This window comes from Rhinolophus sinicus, chromosome 14, assembly GCF_057876585.1.
Source record: "Rhinolophus sinicus isolate RSI-liver-muscle chromosome 14, RSI-T2T, whole genome shotgun sequence".
NCBI lineage: Eukaryota > Metazoa > Chordata > Mammalia > Chiroptera > Rhinolophidae > Rhinolophus > Rhinolophus sinicus.
The window spans coordinates 181,373,862-181,393,486 of NC_142514.1; the positions used below are offsets into that span (position 1 = coordinate 181,373,862).

At 40.8% G+C, this 19,625-nt stretch overlaps 1 protein-coding gene across 2 annotated transcripts in view; it reads right to left on the reverse strand.

Moving 5' to 3' along the window:
* The window catches only part of ATL3 (atlastin GTPase 3), a 46,020-nt gene extending 31,761 nt beyond the window's left edge, over positions 1-14,259 (reverse strand). Inside the window, exons 1-4 of one of the 2 annotated variants that reach the window (XM_074336518.2) lie at positions 13,845-14,259; positions 10,275-10,314; positions 3,053-3,267; positions 2,770-2,913 (exon numbers count right to left, since the gene is read on the reverse strand). In XM_074336518.2, coding sequence (XP_074192619.2) covers positions 2,770-2,913; positions 3,053-3,259 — 351 coding nt within the window. In that variant the 5' untranslated portion in view covers positions 3,260-3,267; positions 10,275-10,314; positions 13,845-14,259. The remainder of the gene's footprint in view (positions 1-2,769; positions 2,914-3,052; positions 3,268-10,274; positions 10,315-13,844) is intronic. The other variant, XM_019717894.3, reaches the window with a different exon arrangement.
* Between the last annotated feature and the right edge of the window lie 5,366 nt (positions 14,260-19,625).

Genomic DNA, 19,625 nt, shown 5'->3' on the forward strand with positions numbered 1-19,625 from the left:
AAAAGCAAGACCAGAAAGAATCTAACAGTTTCCAAATTTCTTAACTGCATCCCAGAACAAACTCAATATTTTACAGGAATACAAAAATATCCAGCACTCAACAAGGTAGAATTCACTCATCTGGCATCTAATCAAAAATTTGCTGGCTTGCAAAGCAAGAAAATATGATCTAAATGAGTAGAAAAATCAATTAAAACTAACCCAGAACTGACACAGATGCTAAAATTAACAGAAAATGACTTTAAAACAATATTCGGTACAACTGTACTCCATATACTCAAAAAGTTAAGTAGTAACATAAAACATAAAAAATGACCAAACTTCTAGAGATGAAAACTACAATGTCTGAAATGAAAATACACTGCATAGGATTAACAGCAGATTACAAACACTGGTGAACTTAAAGACCTACAAATAGAAATTATCCATAAGCAAAAAGAGAGAAAAATAGAATTAAGAAATGAACAGAGCATCAATGAGCTATGAGACAACTTCAAACAGCCTGACATACACAACAGGAGTCCCTAAAGGGAATAAGGGACAAAAAAAGTTTAAAGAAATAATGGCTGGCCGGCCCGGTGGCTCAGGCGGTTAGAGCTCCGTGCTCCTAACTCCGAAGGCTGCCGGTTCGATTCCCACATGGGCCAGTGGGCTCTCAACCACAAGGTTGCCAGTTCAACTCCTCGACTCCCGCAAGGGATGGTGGGCAGCGCCCCCTGCAACTAAAATTGAACACGGCACCTTGAGCTGAGCTGCCGCTGAGCTCCCAGATAGCTCAGTTGGTTGGAGCCTGTCCTCTCAACCACATGGTTGCCGGTTCGACTCCCGCAAGGGATGGTGGGCTGTGCCCCCTGCAACTAGCAACGGCAACTGGACCTGGAGCTGAGCTGCGCCCTCCACAACTAAGACTGAAAGAACAACAACTTGAAGCTGAACAGAACCCCCCACAACTAAGATTGAAAGGACAACAATTTGACCATTGTTCCCCAATAAAGTCCTGTTACCCTTCCCCAATAAAATCTTAAAAAAAAAAAAAAAAAAAAAAAAAATAATGGCTGAAAAATGTCTGAATTTGATAAAAATTATAAACCTGCAGGTTCAAGAAGCACAACAAAATTCCAACACAAGAAACATGAAGAGGACTATACTAAGATATATCATAATCAAATTGCTCCCCCAAAATGATAGAGAACATCTTAAAAGCAACCAGACAAAAAAGACATGCAAGGCACCGATTTCTCATCAGAAACAATGACAGGAAAAAGGGAGGGGAGTGACATCTTTACAACACTGAAAGAAAAACCTATCGGCCTAGAATTCTATACCCAGCATGTAACTATTTTCAAAACCAAAGGCAAAATACTTTTCAGACATGAAAGCTAAAAGAATTCAGCACCAGCAGAACAGCACTATTAGAAGTACTAAGTCCTTCAGACTGAAGGAAAAATAGACAAAAAAAATAGAAATACAGGCAGAAAAATATTAAGAATAGTTAACGGTAACTACATGGGTAAATATATGGGTTTTTCTTATTATTTAAATATCTTTAAAAGATAACTGACTGTTTTAACTGACCATTTAAACAAAAATACAAACAATGTTATTAAAGTAAAATATGTGACAATAGCACAAAAACTGAAAGGGGGAAATAGAATGTTAATTATACCTCAATAAAGCTATTAAAAAATTAAAAGGTTGGATAACATAATATCTAAAGCTCCTTCCATAAAAAAGTTTCCAATGTTATATTTCAATGTTATACCTCTTTATTCTCCAAGATTCTTTCTTTAAAAAAAAAAAGGTGTGATAATCTCATTTTGTTACACATTTTTTGGTATGTGTATCTGTGCATTAAAACAAAAAAAAATTAGAGGGTTTTCCAATATACTGTTCTCCTGAAGCCTCATTCAAAGAGAAAGAGAGAGAGAGAGAGAGAGAGAGAGAGAGAGAGAGAGAGAGAGAGAGAGAGAATACTAAGGACATTTATAAAGGGAAAAAAATAGAAGATGTGAAAACAGATGCTACGAGTTGTACATCCAATCTCCAGCTCCCAAAATACCGAATGACAGTGTTTAGGAAAAGAATGAAGCTAAACAACCTGAGGAGGGATATGAAACCTTAAGCCCTACCTACAGTCAACTGTAACTGTAAAAAATAAATAATTTTTAAAAATTGACCAATAAAATTAACCATCACAGAGATATTTAGGAGTTTGTCTAATAGCATATAGTCTTTAAATGGTAGAGCTCAAGTTTATACCCAAGTCTATTTGATGTAATAATTAGCTTTCTCTGGTCTTATAATTATTAATTTCTGTGAAATAAGAGTAGTAGATATTTAATTGATTTATTCTGATAAGAATAAACATATAGTCAAAGATTAAAAAAAAAAAGAGAGAAAAATCTCAGCCCCACAAAGACTCAAAAATGAGAGGATGAAGAGGTGTCAAGGCAGGCTTTAGGAAGGAAGAGGTTAAAGTTTAAGAAACAGTGATAGCCCCAAATCCCATCTTTCACTGTAGAAGACACATGACTTGCTTCTCCTGACCCTTACAAAGGGAGCTAGAGGAAGGCTCTGATTCCAGCTTACTATTTTTTGTTAGAAGCCTTATATTACCATTTGACCTTTTAAACTACATCCATGCATTATTTTTACACCATGCACTTATATCATTTTGATAAAAATTGTTTTTTAATTAGATTATCAGAGTACACATTAAAGTTCTCATTTTGTTGTTGCTGTTAATTTGTAAGCCTTTTTCTTCCTTACCTTCTTTCCACCTGGCTTCTCTACAGTGAAAACTTCATTCCAGATCTGAATCCCAGTGGTTTCTGGGTCAGAGCCTCCTCGCCATGAAAATCCTGTTAATGGTTCTTCTGAGTCACCCAACCAATTTGAATGGCCACCTTCCTTCTATAGGACAAATAAGACATTTCCATTACATCTTAAATTTTAAGTAATTTTACACATCAAGGATAATCCATGAGCTTATTTTGCTCTTTTGGACATAAATTCTCATTTTCTAATTTGAGAGGAAATAATTCTACCTTACCTGGGAATACATGTATCGGAGCATGAAGTCCAGAAAGAAGGACTTGCCCTTTCGGAAGGCACCAGCCACTGACACCACCACCACATCAAGGTCTCGAATGTGGTCCTGCAAGAGGACGCTGGCCAAGGCTTTCTCTTCTAGCTCAAAGGAATGTTGGTCTTTCTGAACCAAAACAATCTGCACTGGGCCAGGCTTTCTACTCTCCATGGCATCACCTATGTTGTTATGGAGAAAAAAATTAGCTTCATATATTTTTTAAAAATGTATTTTTGAACATGGGAAGAGCAAAAACTTCGTAAGGTACCAAAATGCTAACCATAAAAGAAAATAATCACACATTAAACTTCATTAAAATTAATTTTTGTTCATTAAAAGATACCACTGAGAGTAAAAATGCAAGCTACAAGATAGGAGAAATATCACAATACCTCTATGCAAAGGACTTATATCCAGAATCAATATAGAAATCCGTACACTTCATAATATATATATCTATATATCTATATTTATATATTTATATAGATATTACGCATCTATACTTATGTAGATATATAGATATCCAAATGGTCAATAACCACACGAAAAGCTGCTTCCATATCATTATATATCAAAGAAATGTAAATTAAAACCATGAGTCCACTAACCGCCCATCAGAAGAGCTAAAATTTAAAAGATGGACAGTATCAACTGTGGGAGCGATGTGGTACAACTGGAATTCTCATACATTCTGATGGGAACATAACCACTTTGGAGAACTGTTTGGCAGTATCTACGAAAACTAAACATACCTGTGACCCAGCAATTCCACTCCTAGGTATATACCTAAGAGAAATAAATGCTTATGTCCACTAAAAGACATACATGCAAGACTATTCACATCAGCTTTATTCAAAATAGTCCCAAACTAGAAATAACCCAAATGTCCATCAACAGTTAGAAAGAGTGCCTGCCACAGCTATGCCTTTTGCATATGTTATTTAATCCTCAGAACAACACTATGAGGTAAATAATACTGTCCCACTTTAAAAACAAGGAAGCTAACCAAGGCTTACAGAAGTTAAGCACCTTGCCCAACAGGTCCAGAAGAGTTTGTGAAGATCTTTAGGTAGCTATGTTTTGCAGACCACTATTAATAAGAGTTGAAAGCAAAAAGAAAGCGCTTCTTTGAAATTCAGAGCCACTTAGTCGCTATGATATATGGAAAGTTTACAAAAAACTACCAGTGGGGCCTAGGGACTAAGGCAAAGCACTATTTCCTTAAACGTATGTGACACTGGTATTAAATGAGATGTTTCAGGCAGTTCAAAGGATTTTTATTTTATTTTAATAATCAAGCATTTTAATGTCCATTAGGAAACAAAACCATGTTTTAATAGATTATTGCTTAGAAGGAGACTAAGTCTAAAAAGTGAATCAATTTAGGGGCGGACGGGTGGCTCAGTTGGTTAGAGCGTGAGCTCTGGGCAACAGTGATGCTGGTTCGATTCCCACATGGGCCAGTGAGCTGCGCCCTCCGCAACTAGAATGAAGACACTGAGCTGCCACTGGGCTCCCAGGCAGCCAGATGTCTCAGTTGGTTAGAGCGCGAGCTCTCAACAAGTTTGCTGGTTCGACTCCCAAAAGGGATGGTGAGCTGCACCCCCTGCAACTGAGATTGAACAATGGCAACTGGACCTGCAGCTGAGCTGCGCCCTCTACAACTAAGACTGAAAGGACAACTTGACTTGGAGCTGATGGATCCTGGGAAAACACACTGTTCCCCAATAAAATCCTAGGAATACACACTGTTCCAATAAAGTCCTGTTCTCCTTCCCCCAATAAAATCTTAAAAAACAAATAAAATAAAAAGTGAATCAATTTAAAGTAAACTGAAGGACAAACATTAAGTAAAGCATAGTACAGCTAAGCAGATAGAGCCAAAAATCACAAATATAGTCCCCAAATTACTTTTGTCTGGGAAGTATTAAAGGCTGCATAATCACAGCAGGCAAAGTCAACAACCTTTAACTGCCAGACTACTTTATAAGCTACGGAATTGCTGCTCATTTTTTCTACTTTATCAGATAGAAACAGAAGGGTTCTTGCCCCTTTTTAATTTTTTGCAGACTACTGGAAAACAAGTTATAAATATAGATTGAATGTCATGCTGTCATTGTAATAAATGTATACCAATACTTTTCTTTCTCACTATGGGTGGATAACAAGGAGACGTGTCTGTGAATAATCTCTTAGGGTTCTTAGTGCCACAACAGCAGGTGAATCCAGGACCTAAAGACCTTCAGTCTTTCATATAAAAAAACGAATGGGAAGAATTTATGCCGACCTTACGGATAAACCCCAGTGTAAAGTACTGTGCAGTACTCAAAGCGCTACGAAGCAAAGTCCCTGGTTGGCTGGTTGCTCCCCCAATATTCATTTCTGCCTCCTGCTACAATAATAGATTTATAGCTGGGCACATATATAACTGCTCAATAGAAACACACTTCCAACCCAACCTTGCAGCAAGGGTGTCACCATGTGACTAAGTTCTGACTGGAAATGATACGGCAACTTCCAGGCCGTGCATCTTTCCCCTGCCTGCTGGCTGCATTAGAAGTGGGAGCAAGTCATCCTGGACCAGGCACACGAAGGCAACACCCTAGGAATACTGGAGCAACAAAGAGAGGTAGGGCCTACGGTTCTAGGAGAACTGCCATGCTGGCTCACTCTTACGCGAAAGAAAAGTAAATGTCAACCTTTTTAAATCCCTTAGTTGGAGGCTCTATCAGATGCAGCCCAACCCAGAAACCAATACAACAGTCCCCAGGACTTCACAATTAAGTTCATGATACTGGCTCTTTCAACGTCATCTATTTCACTATTAAAGTTTACTGAGCCTGGTGAATGTACTGACCCAGAGCAGACACACAAGAAACAACTGTAAAAAGAATGAATGATGTGTACTGCAATAGAGTTGAAGGCTTCAACCCTCAGGATGCAGGTGGTAGTTAGAGCAACAAGTTACATGGGCTACAGACAAGATGGAATAAGCCAGTGGCAAAAATGTAAGCAGCCGTGCACAATGAATTTGCACTTCAAGAGGCGCTGAAGACCACGGAAAAGGACAGTTTTAAAAAAGGTGATAAAGCCTCCACTCATCTCTTCCTCTTTCTGCCTATGGCACAGTGAAAAGGAAGAGACCCAGGCTATGTTTAGTTGGGGGAGCTGGGGTGATCCTGCCCTTCTCTTCACAACAGTATATTGCGTACACTGGATTAAAAAAGATCTTGTTCCTTTGGTTTGGGCTCACTTAAGGGAAAAATTATTTTGAATTGTACACATCACCACAATTCAACTTAAACAAATAGAGCTGCTCACTTTTCACTTTTATCTCTCACTTCCTAAGACAATAGGACTATATTACTGATCTTCCAAGGAAAAGCTTTATTTCTACTCACCCCTTTCCAGATGTCACGTAAATGTCATTTGCTGATTTATCCTCACATCTCAGACTCGCCAGTCCCTGAGACCACTTAATCAAAACCTTAGGGCCCTCCCCCTTAGGCCGTGCCACCTTCCAACCCTTCTTGCCTATTAGGTTTATCATCCAAGTCACCAGCCCCAACTGTTGCTTTAACAATGACACCTCACCTCCTGAGGGCTGAACTCCTTCATCAGTGTATACACATCATGACAGCGACTATACAAAAGGCTCAAAAACATTTCATGGACTGAGAGCTCAAAGCTAAAATCTCCATCCTACAAGTCAAAGCCTTTCACCTTTCCCCCCACTGCCTCAGTCCTTCTAATTCCTCATTCTCATCCTCCCAGGCAAACTGATTCTCATTGGTCGTCCTACTGGGATAAAGTCAGGGTTCAGGTCTTGCCCTGTCTTGATTCCTAAACTTCAAGTGTACAACTTATTCAACCATTTGTTCTCACCGCCTGAAATGCTTCTTCTCTCGAGTCCATGCAAACACGATCTCATCCTTCCAACACTCACCCTCACCCTCCGTGTGTCCCTCCCTTCCCAGCCCTTCCTGTCAGAGCTACCACTTCACATGGTGTAAGAAAACAGGCTCTGGAACCACGACAGGACACACAGGCCTTCTTCAATCCTTACTTTCCCTGCTCTAGAACGTAAGCTCCATGAGAGCAGTTCCATATTCCCCAAGGCCCCAGAACGGTGTCCACACATAGTGGACAGCCAATAAATATTTGTGGAATAAATAAACTCCCCCACTTAGTCACAATGTGACTGACTATGGATAAATTTCTAACCACTTGTAGCTCATTTAGAAATCTAATACCCATCTCAAAGCAGTGTCTGACACATATTAGGGACTCAATAAAGTGGATCTACTATCATATTTCCACCAAAATCTTGTACATACTATTATTCCACTCATTACAATATTACCATATTGTAATTATGATTTACCACCGAGACTGGGAGTCTCTGGGGAGTAAAGAAACTGTCACATTCAGTTCCAGTACCTAACATAGGAAGAATAATAGTTTCCTAGTATTGTGACCACTAAACCCAATGGTACAGACCTCAATAAAAGTCAGTTTCCATCCACTATCTAGCCATTCCCCTTATCACCTTGCGATCTTCTTAATCTCTCTGTTGAAACTATTCTCTAGTTTATTTATGACCTCTTGCTAAATCTAATGGCCCTTTTTTGATTCTCATTCAATCCTATCTGTAACAAAATACAACTGCCACCCACTTCTAACTTCTTAAAACCTATGGACTCAGTGACAGTGCACATTCCTAATTGTCTTCCAACCTCTTTATTATCTCCTTCCAATAATTCTTTTCTTCTTTTCAGGCTCCTGTGATAGACAGCAATGCTCTGCTTCAGTCTTTTGCAGTTCTGACTCACTCCCTCAATGAGCTCTTCATTCCTATTTCACTATACCTTCTATTTTGGTGATGCAACTTCATTAATTTCTAACCTGCATTACTGTCCAAATGTACACCTGCCTAAGGGGCAGATTCACCTGGATATTCCACCATCACCTCACTCTCAGGAGTAATATGTAGAAATATATGGGCAGAAGAGTCAGGAGACAAGATCCTGTTCCAGTTCTACCACTAACAACCTGTGTGATTCTGGGCATGCCAGGTCTTCAGTCTCAAGTTTTAAAATGAGGCAAGATTTAACCTCTAGCAATCCTTCCAGTACTAGTATTTTATGTCTACATTTAGTGTGATCATAATGAGTCCTCTGTTACTCAGCTCTCAGATCTCCACCTTTCAGACTCCGAATCTTTCCTGATTCTATTTTCCTATATGCAATACACCACCAATCTAGTCACTTCTTCCTTCCATGATTTAAGCTCCTGTTTTGGCAAAGGTTGTTGTTCTGGTGAAGCAATACGTATAGGAGAAAGGTCTTTCCTAATAATCAGGAAAGACCAGAGTTCAGGGCTCAGTTTTGCACTGACGGTAACAGCATGAGTAAATCATTCCACTTGTGTCTCAGTTTCCTCTGTAAAACCAGGCAGTTGGTGAAGCTATTTTCTAGCTTTAAAATTCAATGACTCTTGAACAATTGAAAATTTCCTGGATATCTAAACTGGCCAAAATTGCTAGGTAAACTATTCATCCCTTGGCTTAATTTAAATTGTACAGGCTTGGCTAAGGGACAGATCCAAAATTATGATGATAAAAACATTAAAGCAACTTGCTCAGTAAGGACCCACACAAAAGATTTGGGGGTTTAGAGTTTTCTCTTGGAGAAGTTTCCCCTAACTACAGTGAAATCACTCCCACTTCTCAGGAATCTTAAACTCTGGAGATCTAACCTCTAGGGATGGTATTAGAAAAACCTTTACGTGGCGCCCTTACACACCTTCTCCCTTTAGCGAAGCAATTATTTTCCAAGGTCTAGATATGTACTCTGAGACAACAGTAATGCTCACTTATGTGAACAGCTACTGTTCATTTATATGAAGAGTCAATGTTATATTACGTTCCCTTATGTGAATCACTTGTGACATTTTTGTACACATACAGATATGGCCTGCCCAGTCACATCTGTGATCCATATACATGTTAGTGAACTTAAAACCTACGTTTAAAACAAAGATGAGTGGTAGTAATACTGTGTCATACAGCCAATTCTGATTATTGTTGTAAATAACTCATGGTAATACTGTATCAACCATCATTTTAAGTATGTAGAAAATGTTGAAAATATTTGGATAATTAAAAGTTCTCCAATAGTTTATGTGGAAGTTACAAACTTTTTCGTAATTACTTTTAAAGTACTGATTTATCCTTTACTTTTGACAGCAGAATACACCTTAATACAGACTACCAATAGGTTTAAATATGCCTGTTCAAATAATCTCTGTAATAATTGCACTCAATAGACTAGCTCTGTACTAAAATGACAAAGAAAGATAACCCAAATATAACGAAGCTGAAAAACTAACAGCTGAAAGACTAAATTATTATAGGGAAGAATTTACTGTCTAGATCTGTATAAATTACAGCACTGACTCTTCCTAAAACTATCTGAATTTTTAAAGAAGTTTAAAAAAAGGAGCTGCACAGGTTAAATAAACGTAGATAGACTACTGAATCATAATTGGCCGTTTCAGTTCTACGGAAAACATAAATTCTAAGAAATAAGTTCTATCAGAAAAGCATTATGGGGAAGAAAGTTTAAATGCCCCTCAAATATTTGAGACCACCTGAACAGTGATAAATTCAGTGAAACTAATTCATTAGAAGCAATTATACTTGCTATTTCAGAAAATTTAAACTGAATTTAGCTGATCAATTGGACAGTGTAGGCCAGGGTCTCTCAAGCTCAGCACTACTGCTATTTTGGGCTAGATGATTCTTTGTTATGGGGAACTATCCTATTCATTGTAGGATTATTTTGAAGCATCTCTGGCCTCTACCCACTAGGTACCAATAAGTAGTACACCACCCCCCACCCCACCCCCGTCCTCCCATTATGAGACCCGAAAATGTCTTCAGCCTTTGTTAAATGTCCACTGGGGCAAAACTGCATTGGGTAAGAACCACTGGGGTGCAGCCAGCTTCAGGGCTCATCCCTACTGTCCAGTGCGTTCTGAAAAGCAAATTCACTAGTTACAGAAACATTTCACTCAGTAGAGTGCATGACTCAGGCTAAAGTTATGATCTGAGTTTTCCACTCTCCTTTTGAAACACCACATTCTCTAAAGGGAAAGAGCAACACACCCAAAAACAGAAGCGTACCATTCTCATGCCTTCTTCTTGCTGGCAGTCTTTAAAGCTCCTATAACAAGGCCAAAGAAAACACATTATCATGTGCAAGGGTGAGCACACTAAGCCCTCAGCAAACTCTACGTAGATCTGCTGGGTGTGGCTCCTTTATGGTGATGGTGACGAAGTATCTTTATATACCTACTCATTTTTGTCTTAAGGTAGGAGTATGATAGTAGATACACAAAATTGTAAGGCTGTTTTCAGTGAAAATACTACTTAAATCCAACTAAAAAGAATATTGGGGGAAATTTACATCCTAATTAATGAAAGAGTTTACGAGGAAGCTTTTTTTTTCATGTTGTAGAAAATCATACTTAAGCACAGAATGCTGAAAACCACATTTTGTCAATTAAGAATTTTGTAGTGCTTCATGGATTTATGGAGATCAATTATGACTAAATAGTACTGAAGATTCAGAAATCCAAACACCCGGCTGAATCTAAAAATGATACCAGGCTATATATACCTGGAAAACACAAATCTTTTTAATAGGATAAGTTTAATCATCTTATTTGACTCTTCCCTAAGAATAAGAACACCACCCAAATCAACCTGACCTGATCTGATAATCTGATTTAAATTATCTGTGTTCCAGCTGAATAAGGCAATATTTATTTGCTTTGGATTCCTTACCATTTCAAGGCATAGGAGTCAATCTACTTCTTTGTTTACTTGCCTACTATACCAGTAAAGCCTGTTTCCTGCTTTGTAACATATTTTAGCTGTGAAATATATCTAGCATGTTCTAACAATCAAAATACATGCCAATAAAAAGTATTTTTTAGGGCCGGCCCGGTGGCTCAGGCGGTTAGAGCTCCATGCTCTTAACTCCGAAGGCTGCCGGTTCGATTCCCACATGGGCCAGTGGGCTCTCAACCACAAGGTTGCCGGTTCAACTCCTCGAGTCCCGCAAGGGATGGTGGGCTCTGCCCCCTGCAACTAAGATTGAACACGGCACCTTGAGCTGAGCTACCGCTGAGCTGCCGCTGAGCTCCCAGATGGCTCAATTGGTTAGAGCGTGTCCTCTCAACCACAAGGTTGCCGGTTTGACTCCCACAAGGGATGGTGGGCTGTGCCCCCTGCAACTAGCAACTGGCAACTGGACCTGGAGCTGAGCTGCGCCCTCCACAACTAAGACTGAAAGGACAACAACTTGAAGCTGAACGGCACCCTCCACAACTAAGATTGAAAGGACAACAACTTGACTTGGAAAAAAAAAAAAAAGGCCTGGAAATACACACTATTCCCCAATAAAGTCCTGTTCCCCTTCCCCAATAAAATCTTAAAAAAAAAAAAAAAAAAAAAGTATTTTTTAGAAATTTGCACTGAACAGCATCAACTTCTAATACAAATATTGATATTACAAATTACACTTCCTATATAGTAACAAATCAATTCAAATTTAAGCAACCACCTATAGGGAAATTGGATTATATGTTAGTATACAAATTAGATTTGGGTTTTTCTTCTTTAACTGTTGCCTACCCTTCAACGAATTAAATCAGACTGTGAGAGGGTCCCAAGCATTGGCAGGTTTATAAAACCCCAGGTTACTCTTTTTTTTTTTTAATTAAAGTTTATTGGAGTGACAATTGTTAGTAAAGTTATATAGATTTCACGTGTACAATTCTGTAATACATCATCTATATATCACATTGTGTGTTCTCCACCCCCCAGGTTATTCTAATGTGCAGCAGTGCTGGGAACTACAGCTATATAACAACCAAAAGATTTTTGGGTGTTTTTTTCCCCCCATTAATATTTTTTCAGAGAATATGTTCCTAAAATCTCAAAGACAACTTGGGGAAATGTTTTAAAATTCAGACTAACTTTAAAATGAACAATTTCTCAATATGAAACACAAGACCATAGAAACTTTAACAGGCACGCCTAGTTTTTATAGGTAAATTCTAAACCAGTTCTCAAACAAGTTCACACAACCCAGGGTTCCATAAGGTGCTTTACTAGGAGTCTTAAAAGAATGTGACCAAAAAAACGTGACCAGTGTTAATAATGACTACCACCGGGGAATTGGGGAGCTAGAGAAGACTTTATATTTGTTGCTTCTTACAATTTTCTATTATTATATTTTAAATAATAATAGAAAATGTATCCTTTATTCTATGATTTAGAAATCATTAAAAATGCATGTGCTGTACCATAGAAAACCAATTTTTAAGTCTAAACAAGTCCTATTTAGTAAAAACTAAGAAAATTATGCTAGTACTCATCATCACATTTATCCTCTAGCTATTTTTCTTAATTTCATGTTTACTCCAATGAGATGGTAAACCGTAGCTAATAAAACAATGTGCTGTACTAGTGAAATGCTTCATTCAGTATGTAGAGATCTTTTCATACAAGCGTTTCCTTTTCAGGTGCTAAAAACCACAACACAGATTTCTAGACTACAGTACAAGCTAGTTTCTGTGGGGATTGTAAAAAAGCACTAATTTTAATTTCAGTTCACTGCAATGTTGAATACTTGCACGGATTAAAACTACGAAGGTTTTGCTTCTCCAAAATCAACCCAAATTTGAAATCACATTTTGGGTCCATTAGTTCTTTTCTCCCTTTCACAACATATTCCACCCAACTTCGTATTCAAATTGGAGGGCTCGGATTTATTTACTAAAAGATTCTTCAAGGTTCTTTACTTTTGCCTTTAGATTTCGCAAGTGAAATTTCTGGTAATTTCAACAGCACACCCATTAAACAAAAATAAAGCCAGATAAATAAATGACAGATGAAGTCGTACCCATGAATTTATGGTGACTCTATTTTTATTTCATACTTTTACTATTTTTTTTGTTTTCAGGAAAGCAAAAGAACAACGTACTGTACCAAACATACTAAAAGAACTTCCTAAAAACTATTTCAGGCCACATTCTTTTATCTCCTTTATAGCGATAAGGTGTGGGTTAAAATTCAACTTTCCTAATACTTCTTGCAGTGCCCTAAGGTCGTTAGGATAAAAATAAAGCTTCCAACTCGAAGGTGCTTCGCAGCCCTCCAAGCTCTTCTTACAAGCCTAAACAATAATAAAGCATTTGCCTTCCCGCTCCATCGGCCCGTTAACAAGCTCAAAGCCACCCGGACCCAGCGCGAGCGCGAGAAGCGCTGGAGCAGGGAGTGGGCAGCAGTCCCGGAGCGCAGGGCTCAGCCCAGGGCGGGGCCGGCGAGACCGAAACCTCCGGACACCGCCGGCCTTCAGGGCCGTCTCAGGGGGTACGGGGACGCCAAAACTGCAACAGCCCAGAGGAGCACTAGCGGCATCCCCCCGGCGGAGGGCCCAACCCTCGGGGGCGGCCGCTCCCAGGCGGGGGCCGTTGAAGGCGCCACCCGCGCCCGACCGACCGAGCCCTGCGAGCAGCCCCCAGACCCGAATTCGAGGGCTGAGGAACCCCAGCGAGGGGCGTGCGGTCCGAGCCCCGGGACGAGGAGGGACGGCGGCGCGGGCAGGCGTTCTCCTCCGAACTATAGCAGGGCCGGCGGCGGGGGTGGTCGTGAAGCGGGCCCGAGGGAAATTAGGCTCCTCACCTGCTCCTCCCGAGGCAGCAGCTACCGCTTGCTGAGGGGTCAACATGGAGCCTCTGCCTTCAACAGAAGAAGCAGGGGCTTAGAGAGGGACGGGCTGGGGCGGGAACGAACCAGGCCCAGGAGGCGGGAAACGGGCGGGGCTTGGGCTCTAGAAGGAACTGGGGAGAAGGAGGGACGTGCGGCGCGCCAGGGAGCCAGCACCGGGCGAGCGGATGAAGACCAACGGGAGGCCCCAGGCGCGCTGAGCGCAGGGCGGGCGGGAGCGGGAAAGCACACGCGGACAAATCCCGCCACCGCCCGACGCATGTGCGCGTGCGCGGGGACGCCAAGCGCGCCTCCGGCTACACGGTGCTGCGCACTGAAGGCGACCGTCCGTTGGGAATTGTAGTCTTACGCTCTCTGGTTCTCCCGCTGGAGGTCCAGGTTCTGCGCACTCATCCCGGGCGGGGAGGAAGCGGAAAATGCGGCCTGGGCTTCTCGCGACTCTTCGTCAACTAAACTACAACTCCCAGCAGGCCGGGAGGGAGGGAAGGGCCGGGAAGGGCCGGGCCGGGCCGGGCCGGAGCCCGCCAGAGAGCCCCGCCCGGCTCTGGGACTTGGGACCAGGCCACGGACCGAGCCGGTGACATAATCGGCTTCGAACCCCTTCCCGCTGCGTTAGAAATGATTTCGGGGTTTAACGCTGGCCGGGGACATAGGTGGACGGCTGTCTGCCTAAAGGACTGAAGGAAGCCCTCAACCCTGGGGGACGTGAGCGGCACTGTTTTTTTTTTAACGATTTTGAGTTCACGAGGAAAGGAGGCCATGACTCCATTACCACCATCATCAGCTTCACCCCATATTCCCGTCCCTGATGGCGTACCGTCACCATTCTAATAGCTAACGTAAGAATTTCCAGTGAAACCCCTTCCACCAGCTTTGACCATCATTTGTAAATCCCAGATTTACAGTTTTTTTGAAGCTACTTTTGCATTTTGTGTTGATCTACCATACAGTTTAAGCACATTCTTGCTTAAACTGTATGGTAGATCAATACAAAACAAGATTCTCCAAAAAGGCTTTTATTCACACTTCACATGTGATTGAGAAAATATCAATTGCCACAATGGAATAATATTGTTATTTTGGATTTGCTGGGGTAGGGGCGGTTCTCTTGGGGGTAAGTAGCCCCGTGGAGCTTAGCGGGGTCTAAAGCATCCATTTCACCACTGCCACGACCTCTTGGCATCATAATTGCCTCATTCATGTGACAGATTATTCACTTTTTTCTTCTGCCCCTGCCTGAACTATTACAACCTATCCAGATCCTCCTTCCAGCAACCTCTAGGCTGGGGGTGTCCAAACTGCAGCTGGCGATCCATTGTTAATTGGCCCGCAGCAAATTCTAAAAATATATTTAGTTAAATAAACCAGGTGAGGCAATAGGTACTTCACCTCGAGTGAGTGGCCCTGCTGTTTGTGTATTTTACCGCATACGGCCCTTGGTGCAAACTGTTGAAAAAAGTTTGGACACCCCTGCTCTAGGCCCTGCCAAGCCCTTAAAGTATTTTTAAAGTTAGTGATTAGGTCAGAGGTGAAGAGGTAAAGATAATTCTACCTAATCTTACCTAAAGAGGTCCTGGTTTGATTTATTTTCCTTCTGATTCGCCCCAAGTTCTCAAGATTATTGGAATACCCTCCTCCAGGCTTTAGATTTAAGAGTCTGGATTAGATCTAGACCAACTGGGGCCAGCAAGAAACTGGACATAAACATCAGGGCAAATGGTTACTGGAGTTTCACACTGGGTGTGCAGAAGGCAGGACCTACAGGATGTGACACATCCAGGGCATTATGTGGCAGGCTCAGAAAGACAGGGGCTAAAGAGCAGTGACTTGTCACAATTACAACACACAGTGTAAGAATTTAAAATTGCCCACACATCCCAGCATTCTCTACTCCCCTTCCCTGTCTGTTTCCATAAGACTTCTTACCATCTGATTTATGTTTTCCTTTTGTTTATCTCTTCCCACTAGAATGTAAGTTCCATACAGACAGGAATTTTTGTCTGTTTTTGTACACTGCTATATCCCCAGTGCGTCAAACTGCCAGGCAGATAGTTAAAACTCAAATATGTATTGAATGGGTGAATAAAGAAGGTATTATGTTACACCTAACTCTGTTCACTCACTTTCTTGTTCCTTTAATATTAAGTATCTACTTTTGCTTTTGAACAAAATACCCTGTTCTATTTTAAGAACTACCAACAGAGAACCACTGAAATCCATCCTGTCAGGAAGTGACCAGCAAATACTGACGTTACATCTGTCTCAATATAACATAATCAAAGGCAGTGTTAGCACGTCAGCCTTCCCATACCTTGTAGAAGTTTTGGGCATTTGGAACAACACAGTACAAGTTATAGGTAAACTTTAAGATTAGTCACAACTTAAAAGCAACCCTTGCAAATGAGAAACATGTTATTATTGCTGTTTCCTTCTCAACTATCCAGGGTCATCAAAACAGTGGACATTCAAAATGCTAAATATTGATGATACTGATGACAGCCTGCCTTCAGCCATCTCGTTCTGAATTAACTTGTGTGCTATGACCAGAGGCTGACTTGTGGTTTTCTACAAGTGAAGTAGGTGACATATAGACATGTTTGAATTGGCTTTGGGGTCAGACTTACCTGGCTTTGAATTCTGGCTCTGATGCTCACTAGCTGTACAAACTTGGGTGAGTTACTTAACCTCTTTGAACTTGTTTCATCTATATCTGTCAAGTGATTTGAATACTCAACTCACAGAGTTGTAGGTTAAATGAGATGTAAGTATTTTGCAATTATGACTGATGCATAGTACTCCTCAAAATTGGTTATTATCTTCACTCTGGAAAAGCAAAACAAAGTCGTAAATATTCAAGATACTCAAGTATTTTTATGAAGCACAAAAATAGCAAAATTGTTTTCTGCAGTGACATCCACGGTGACTCAGGTTCCAAAGCTTTCAAAAATGGGGCATTTGTTACGTACCAGGAACGGTGTTAGGCTGTAATGCTGAAACAATGCATAAGACACATTCCTGTTCTCACAAGACTCACAGTCTTGTGGGGTAAATAACTAAGTGTACAAAATGAGGTAATGACTTGGTGTCCTAGTTTATAAAAAGAAAATAGACAACCCCAACTCACAGGGCTTTATAAAGCTGAGTATCAGGTCCTCAACATGGTAACACATGGTAAAAAAATAAAAGCTCAAGATCCGTCAGCTGCTTCATTATTGTTATTTCAGCCAACAGCACAGCTAACACTTCAGAAAGACTAGAAAAGATCACTAGAATTTACTGTTAAGAAAAGGAAGTAAGATACCTAACAGTGTCTATAATTTGTATTAAAAAAAGTGGATGAGGATATAGAGTTGCTATATTCACCTTTGCATTTGCCACTAAAAAGCTCCTAACAGTAGTTACCTATGTGTATGTAGCGGGGGAGACCAGTGGGTGGAGAGGGGTTAGTGATAGAAGAAAACTTGATAGTATACTGTATATACTTTTGAAGAGGTATATATGTATATATATATGAACATATATGACATGTGAATATATTCCAAAAAATTTTAATTAAAATACATAATTATTTTTCTAAAAGTCAAGAAAAACTGAGGCAATGAGGTGGCCTAGAAGCTGAGGTGGGAAATGAGCTGTGTAAATATCAGTCCCATAAGGACAGGGCCAAGGAAGAGAGGCCCAGCTCAGCGCCTCAGGAGTAAAAATTGCTCAACAACTGAAAAAATGGATATGCTCCAGTGAGCACTTTAAAAATCCCACGGGGATCCTTCCCTGCTTGAAAACTTCCACTGGATCCACACTAGGCTTAAGACGAAGCCTCAGGTCTTTAGTTCTATATTACTGCTTCTCCACACTCTGGCCCCAAGGCATCTTCCCCATTTTCTCTCTCTTGTCCCAATTCAACCCCTTGGCTCTAGCCAACCTGGGCTAACCATACCCAAAGCACCTTATACACAATCACACTTCTGAGCCTGTAGCTACCACAGATGGTGTAGGTGTTACCCTAAGGCAGCCTGTGAAGAGGGGTCATTCGGGACCATTCTGGTAGACACACCAGCACTGACCTACATCATGGACTGGGCTGGGAGGAAAAGGTGCTCTTTTGTGACTTGTCTGCCCAGAAGGTGGTCTGACTGTACACTAGCACAAAAGCAGCCCCTGCATTCGCTTCACTCCATTCTCCCCTGCCTTCAATGACCTCCTTACCACTCCAAACTCCTATCTGACTTGGGGCTTCTTCACAAGACCTCCCCAAGCCACCATAACTTCATACTGATTCCCTCCCCTCTCAAACTCATACAGTTCACTTGCCATCTAATTATAGCATTATAGTTTTGTGTTGTTTTTTGGTTGCTATTTAATTTGTATTTTTAAACTTTACGTGACTATTTTCTAAGCCCCAACTAGCTTGTAAGCTCATTGAAGACAGGAAAAACACATTTTTTGGATTCCTCCAGATTTCCTAGGATAGTGTCACACACACAGCAGATGATCAGTAAACATTTGTGCAACAAATCATATATACCAACACCCCAGGCAGGGTCAGTCTCAGGGAAGTTTACTGGCACAGCAAGAGAGCAGGAAGAAAAGGCAGCTTCCGGAGTTGGACTTAGCACAAAGGTCTTTCATGGAAAAAATCTGAAGGGTCTGAAAAGACCACCAAGACCATATCAGTGTCTTGATTTTTAACTTCTTTTGTCTACTTCCAGATATCAGAGAAACAGGCTTCCTTTCCAGCCAGTCTCCAGATTCTGGCAATTGCTGTCAGAGTTAGGGGCTAGAATCATTTATTTCCTTATCCAGCACCTACTAACGTAAACATTTCTAAATGTGTGCATATGTCGGACTGGGTAGGTAACTGGCTTGGTTATCCTGTTGGCTCGTATTTCCCTTTGCCATGTGAGGGAAAGGTTGCCGCATTATCAACTGATGCTGTAAGGACCAGAGTAAGATGTTTGCCACAAAGTTATTGTGGGAAATATTCTTCTGTGCCTTTTTGCAGAGGGTTGCAATAGCCAGGAGTTTTTTCCTGTCTGGGCTTTACATGACCTTAAAAACTGTCAAGGGCAGATGTAGTTCACTATCTGTTCTGGAAGATTTCCATTGGTCAGATCGCTTTTCCTTTCTGTAGCTGCCTGGCTGAGTACCTCACCCTTCATGAGGCAGCATCTTTACAGGATCTACTGATCCTGCAGTTGCCCTTCAGGTCATTGATTGCTGGTTTGGCAATAATAAGGCCTACCGCCTAGATTTCTATTGTTTTCAGTCTACATCCCCCTTTTTAAAATAATTATGCACATTTCAAATGACCAAATGTAGGGAGCAGGTTTTGAATTTTGCAAAACCAAAGAGAAGCCAAAAAATAAACAAAATCTAATATAAGGTAGATATCTGGTTTCAAATATATATTCTACTAAGGACCTCTTTTAGGCTACGAATAAAATTCAATCTGTATTTTGTGCTATATTCTCAATTTTTAATACCTCGTTTTACCATCCCCCCTAACCACAGCCAGGATGTTATCCCCTAGCTCTTCTTTTCTCATTAGCTGAGGTTTTCTTTTTCCTTCAAAATATGCCTTCCCTACTTGATAGCCTATCGGCAGGAAAGGACGACCTTAAGACCCACGGTGGACACCTCTTCGGGAACAGGAATGGCATAAGACTATGAAGCAGGTCATGTGGCTGCATTGCAATGTGACTGGAATGAGTAATAGTTTTTCATTATGTACAGCAT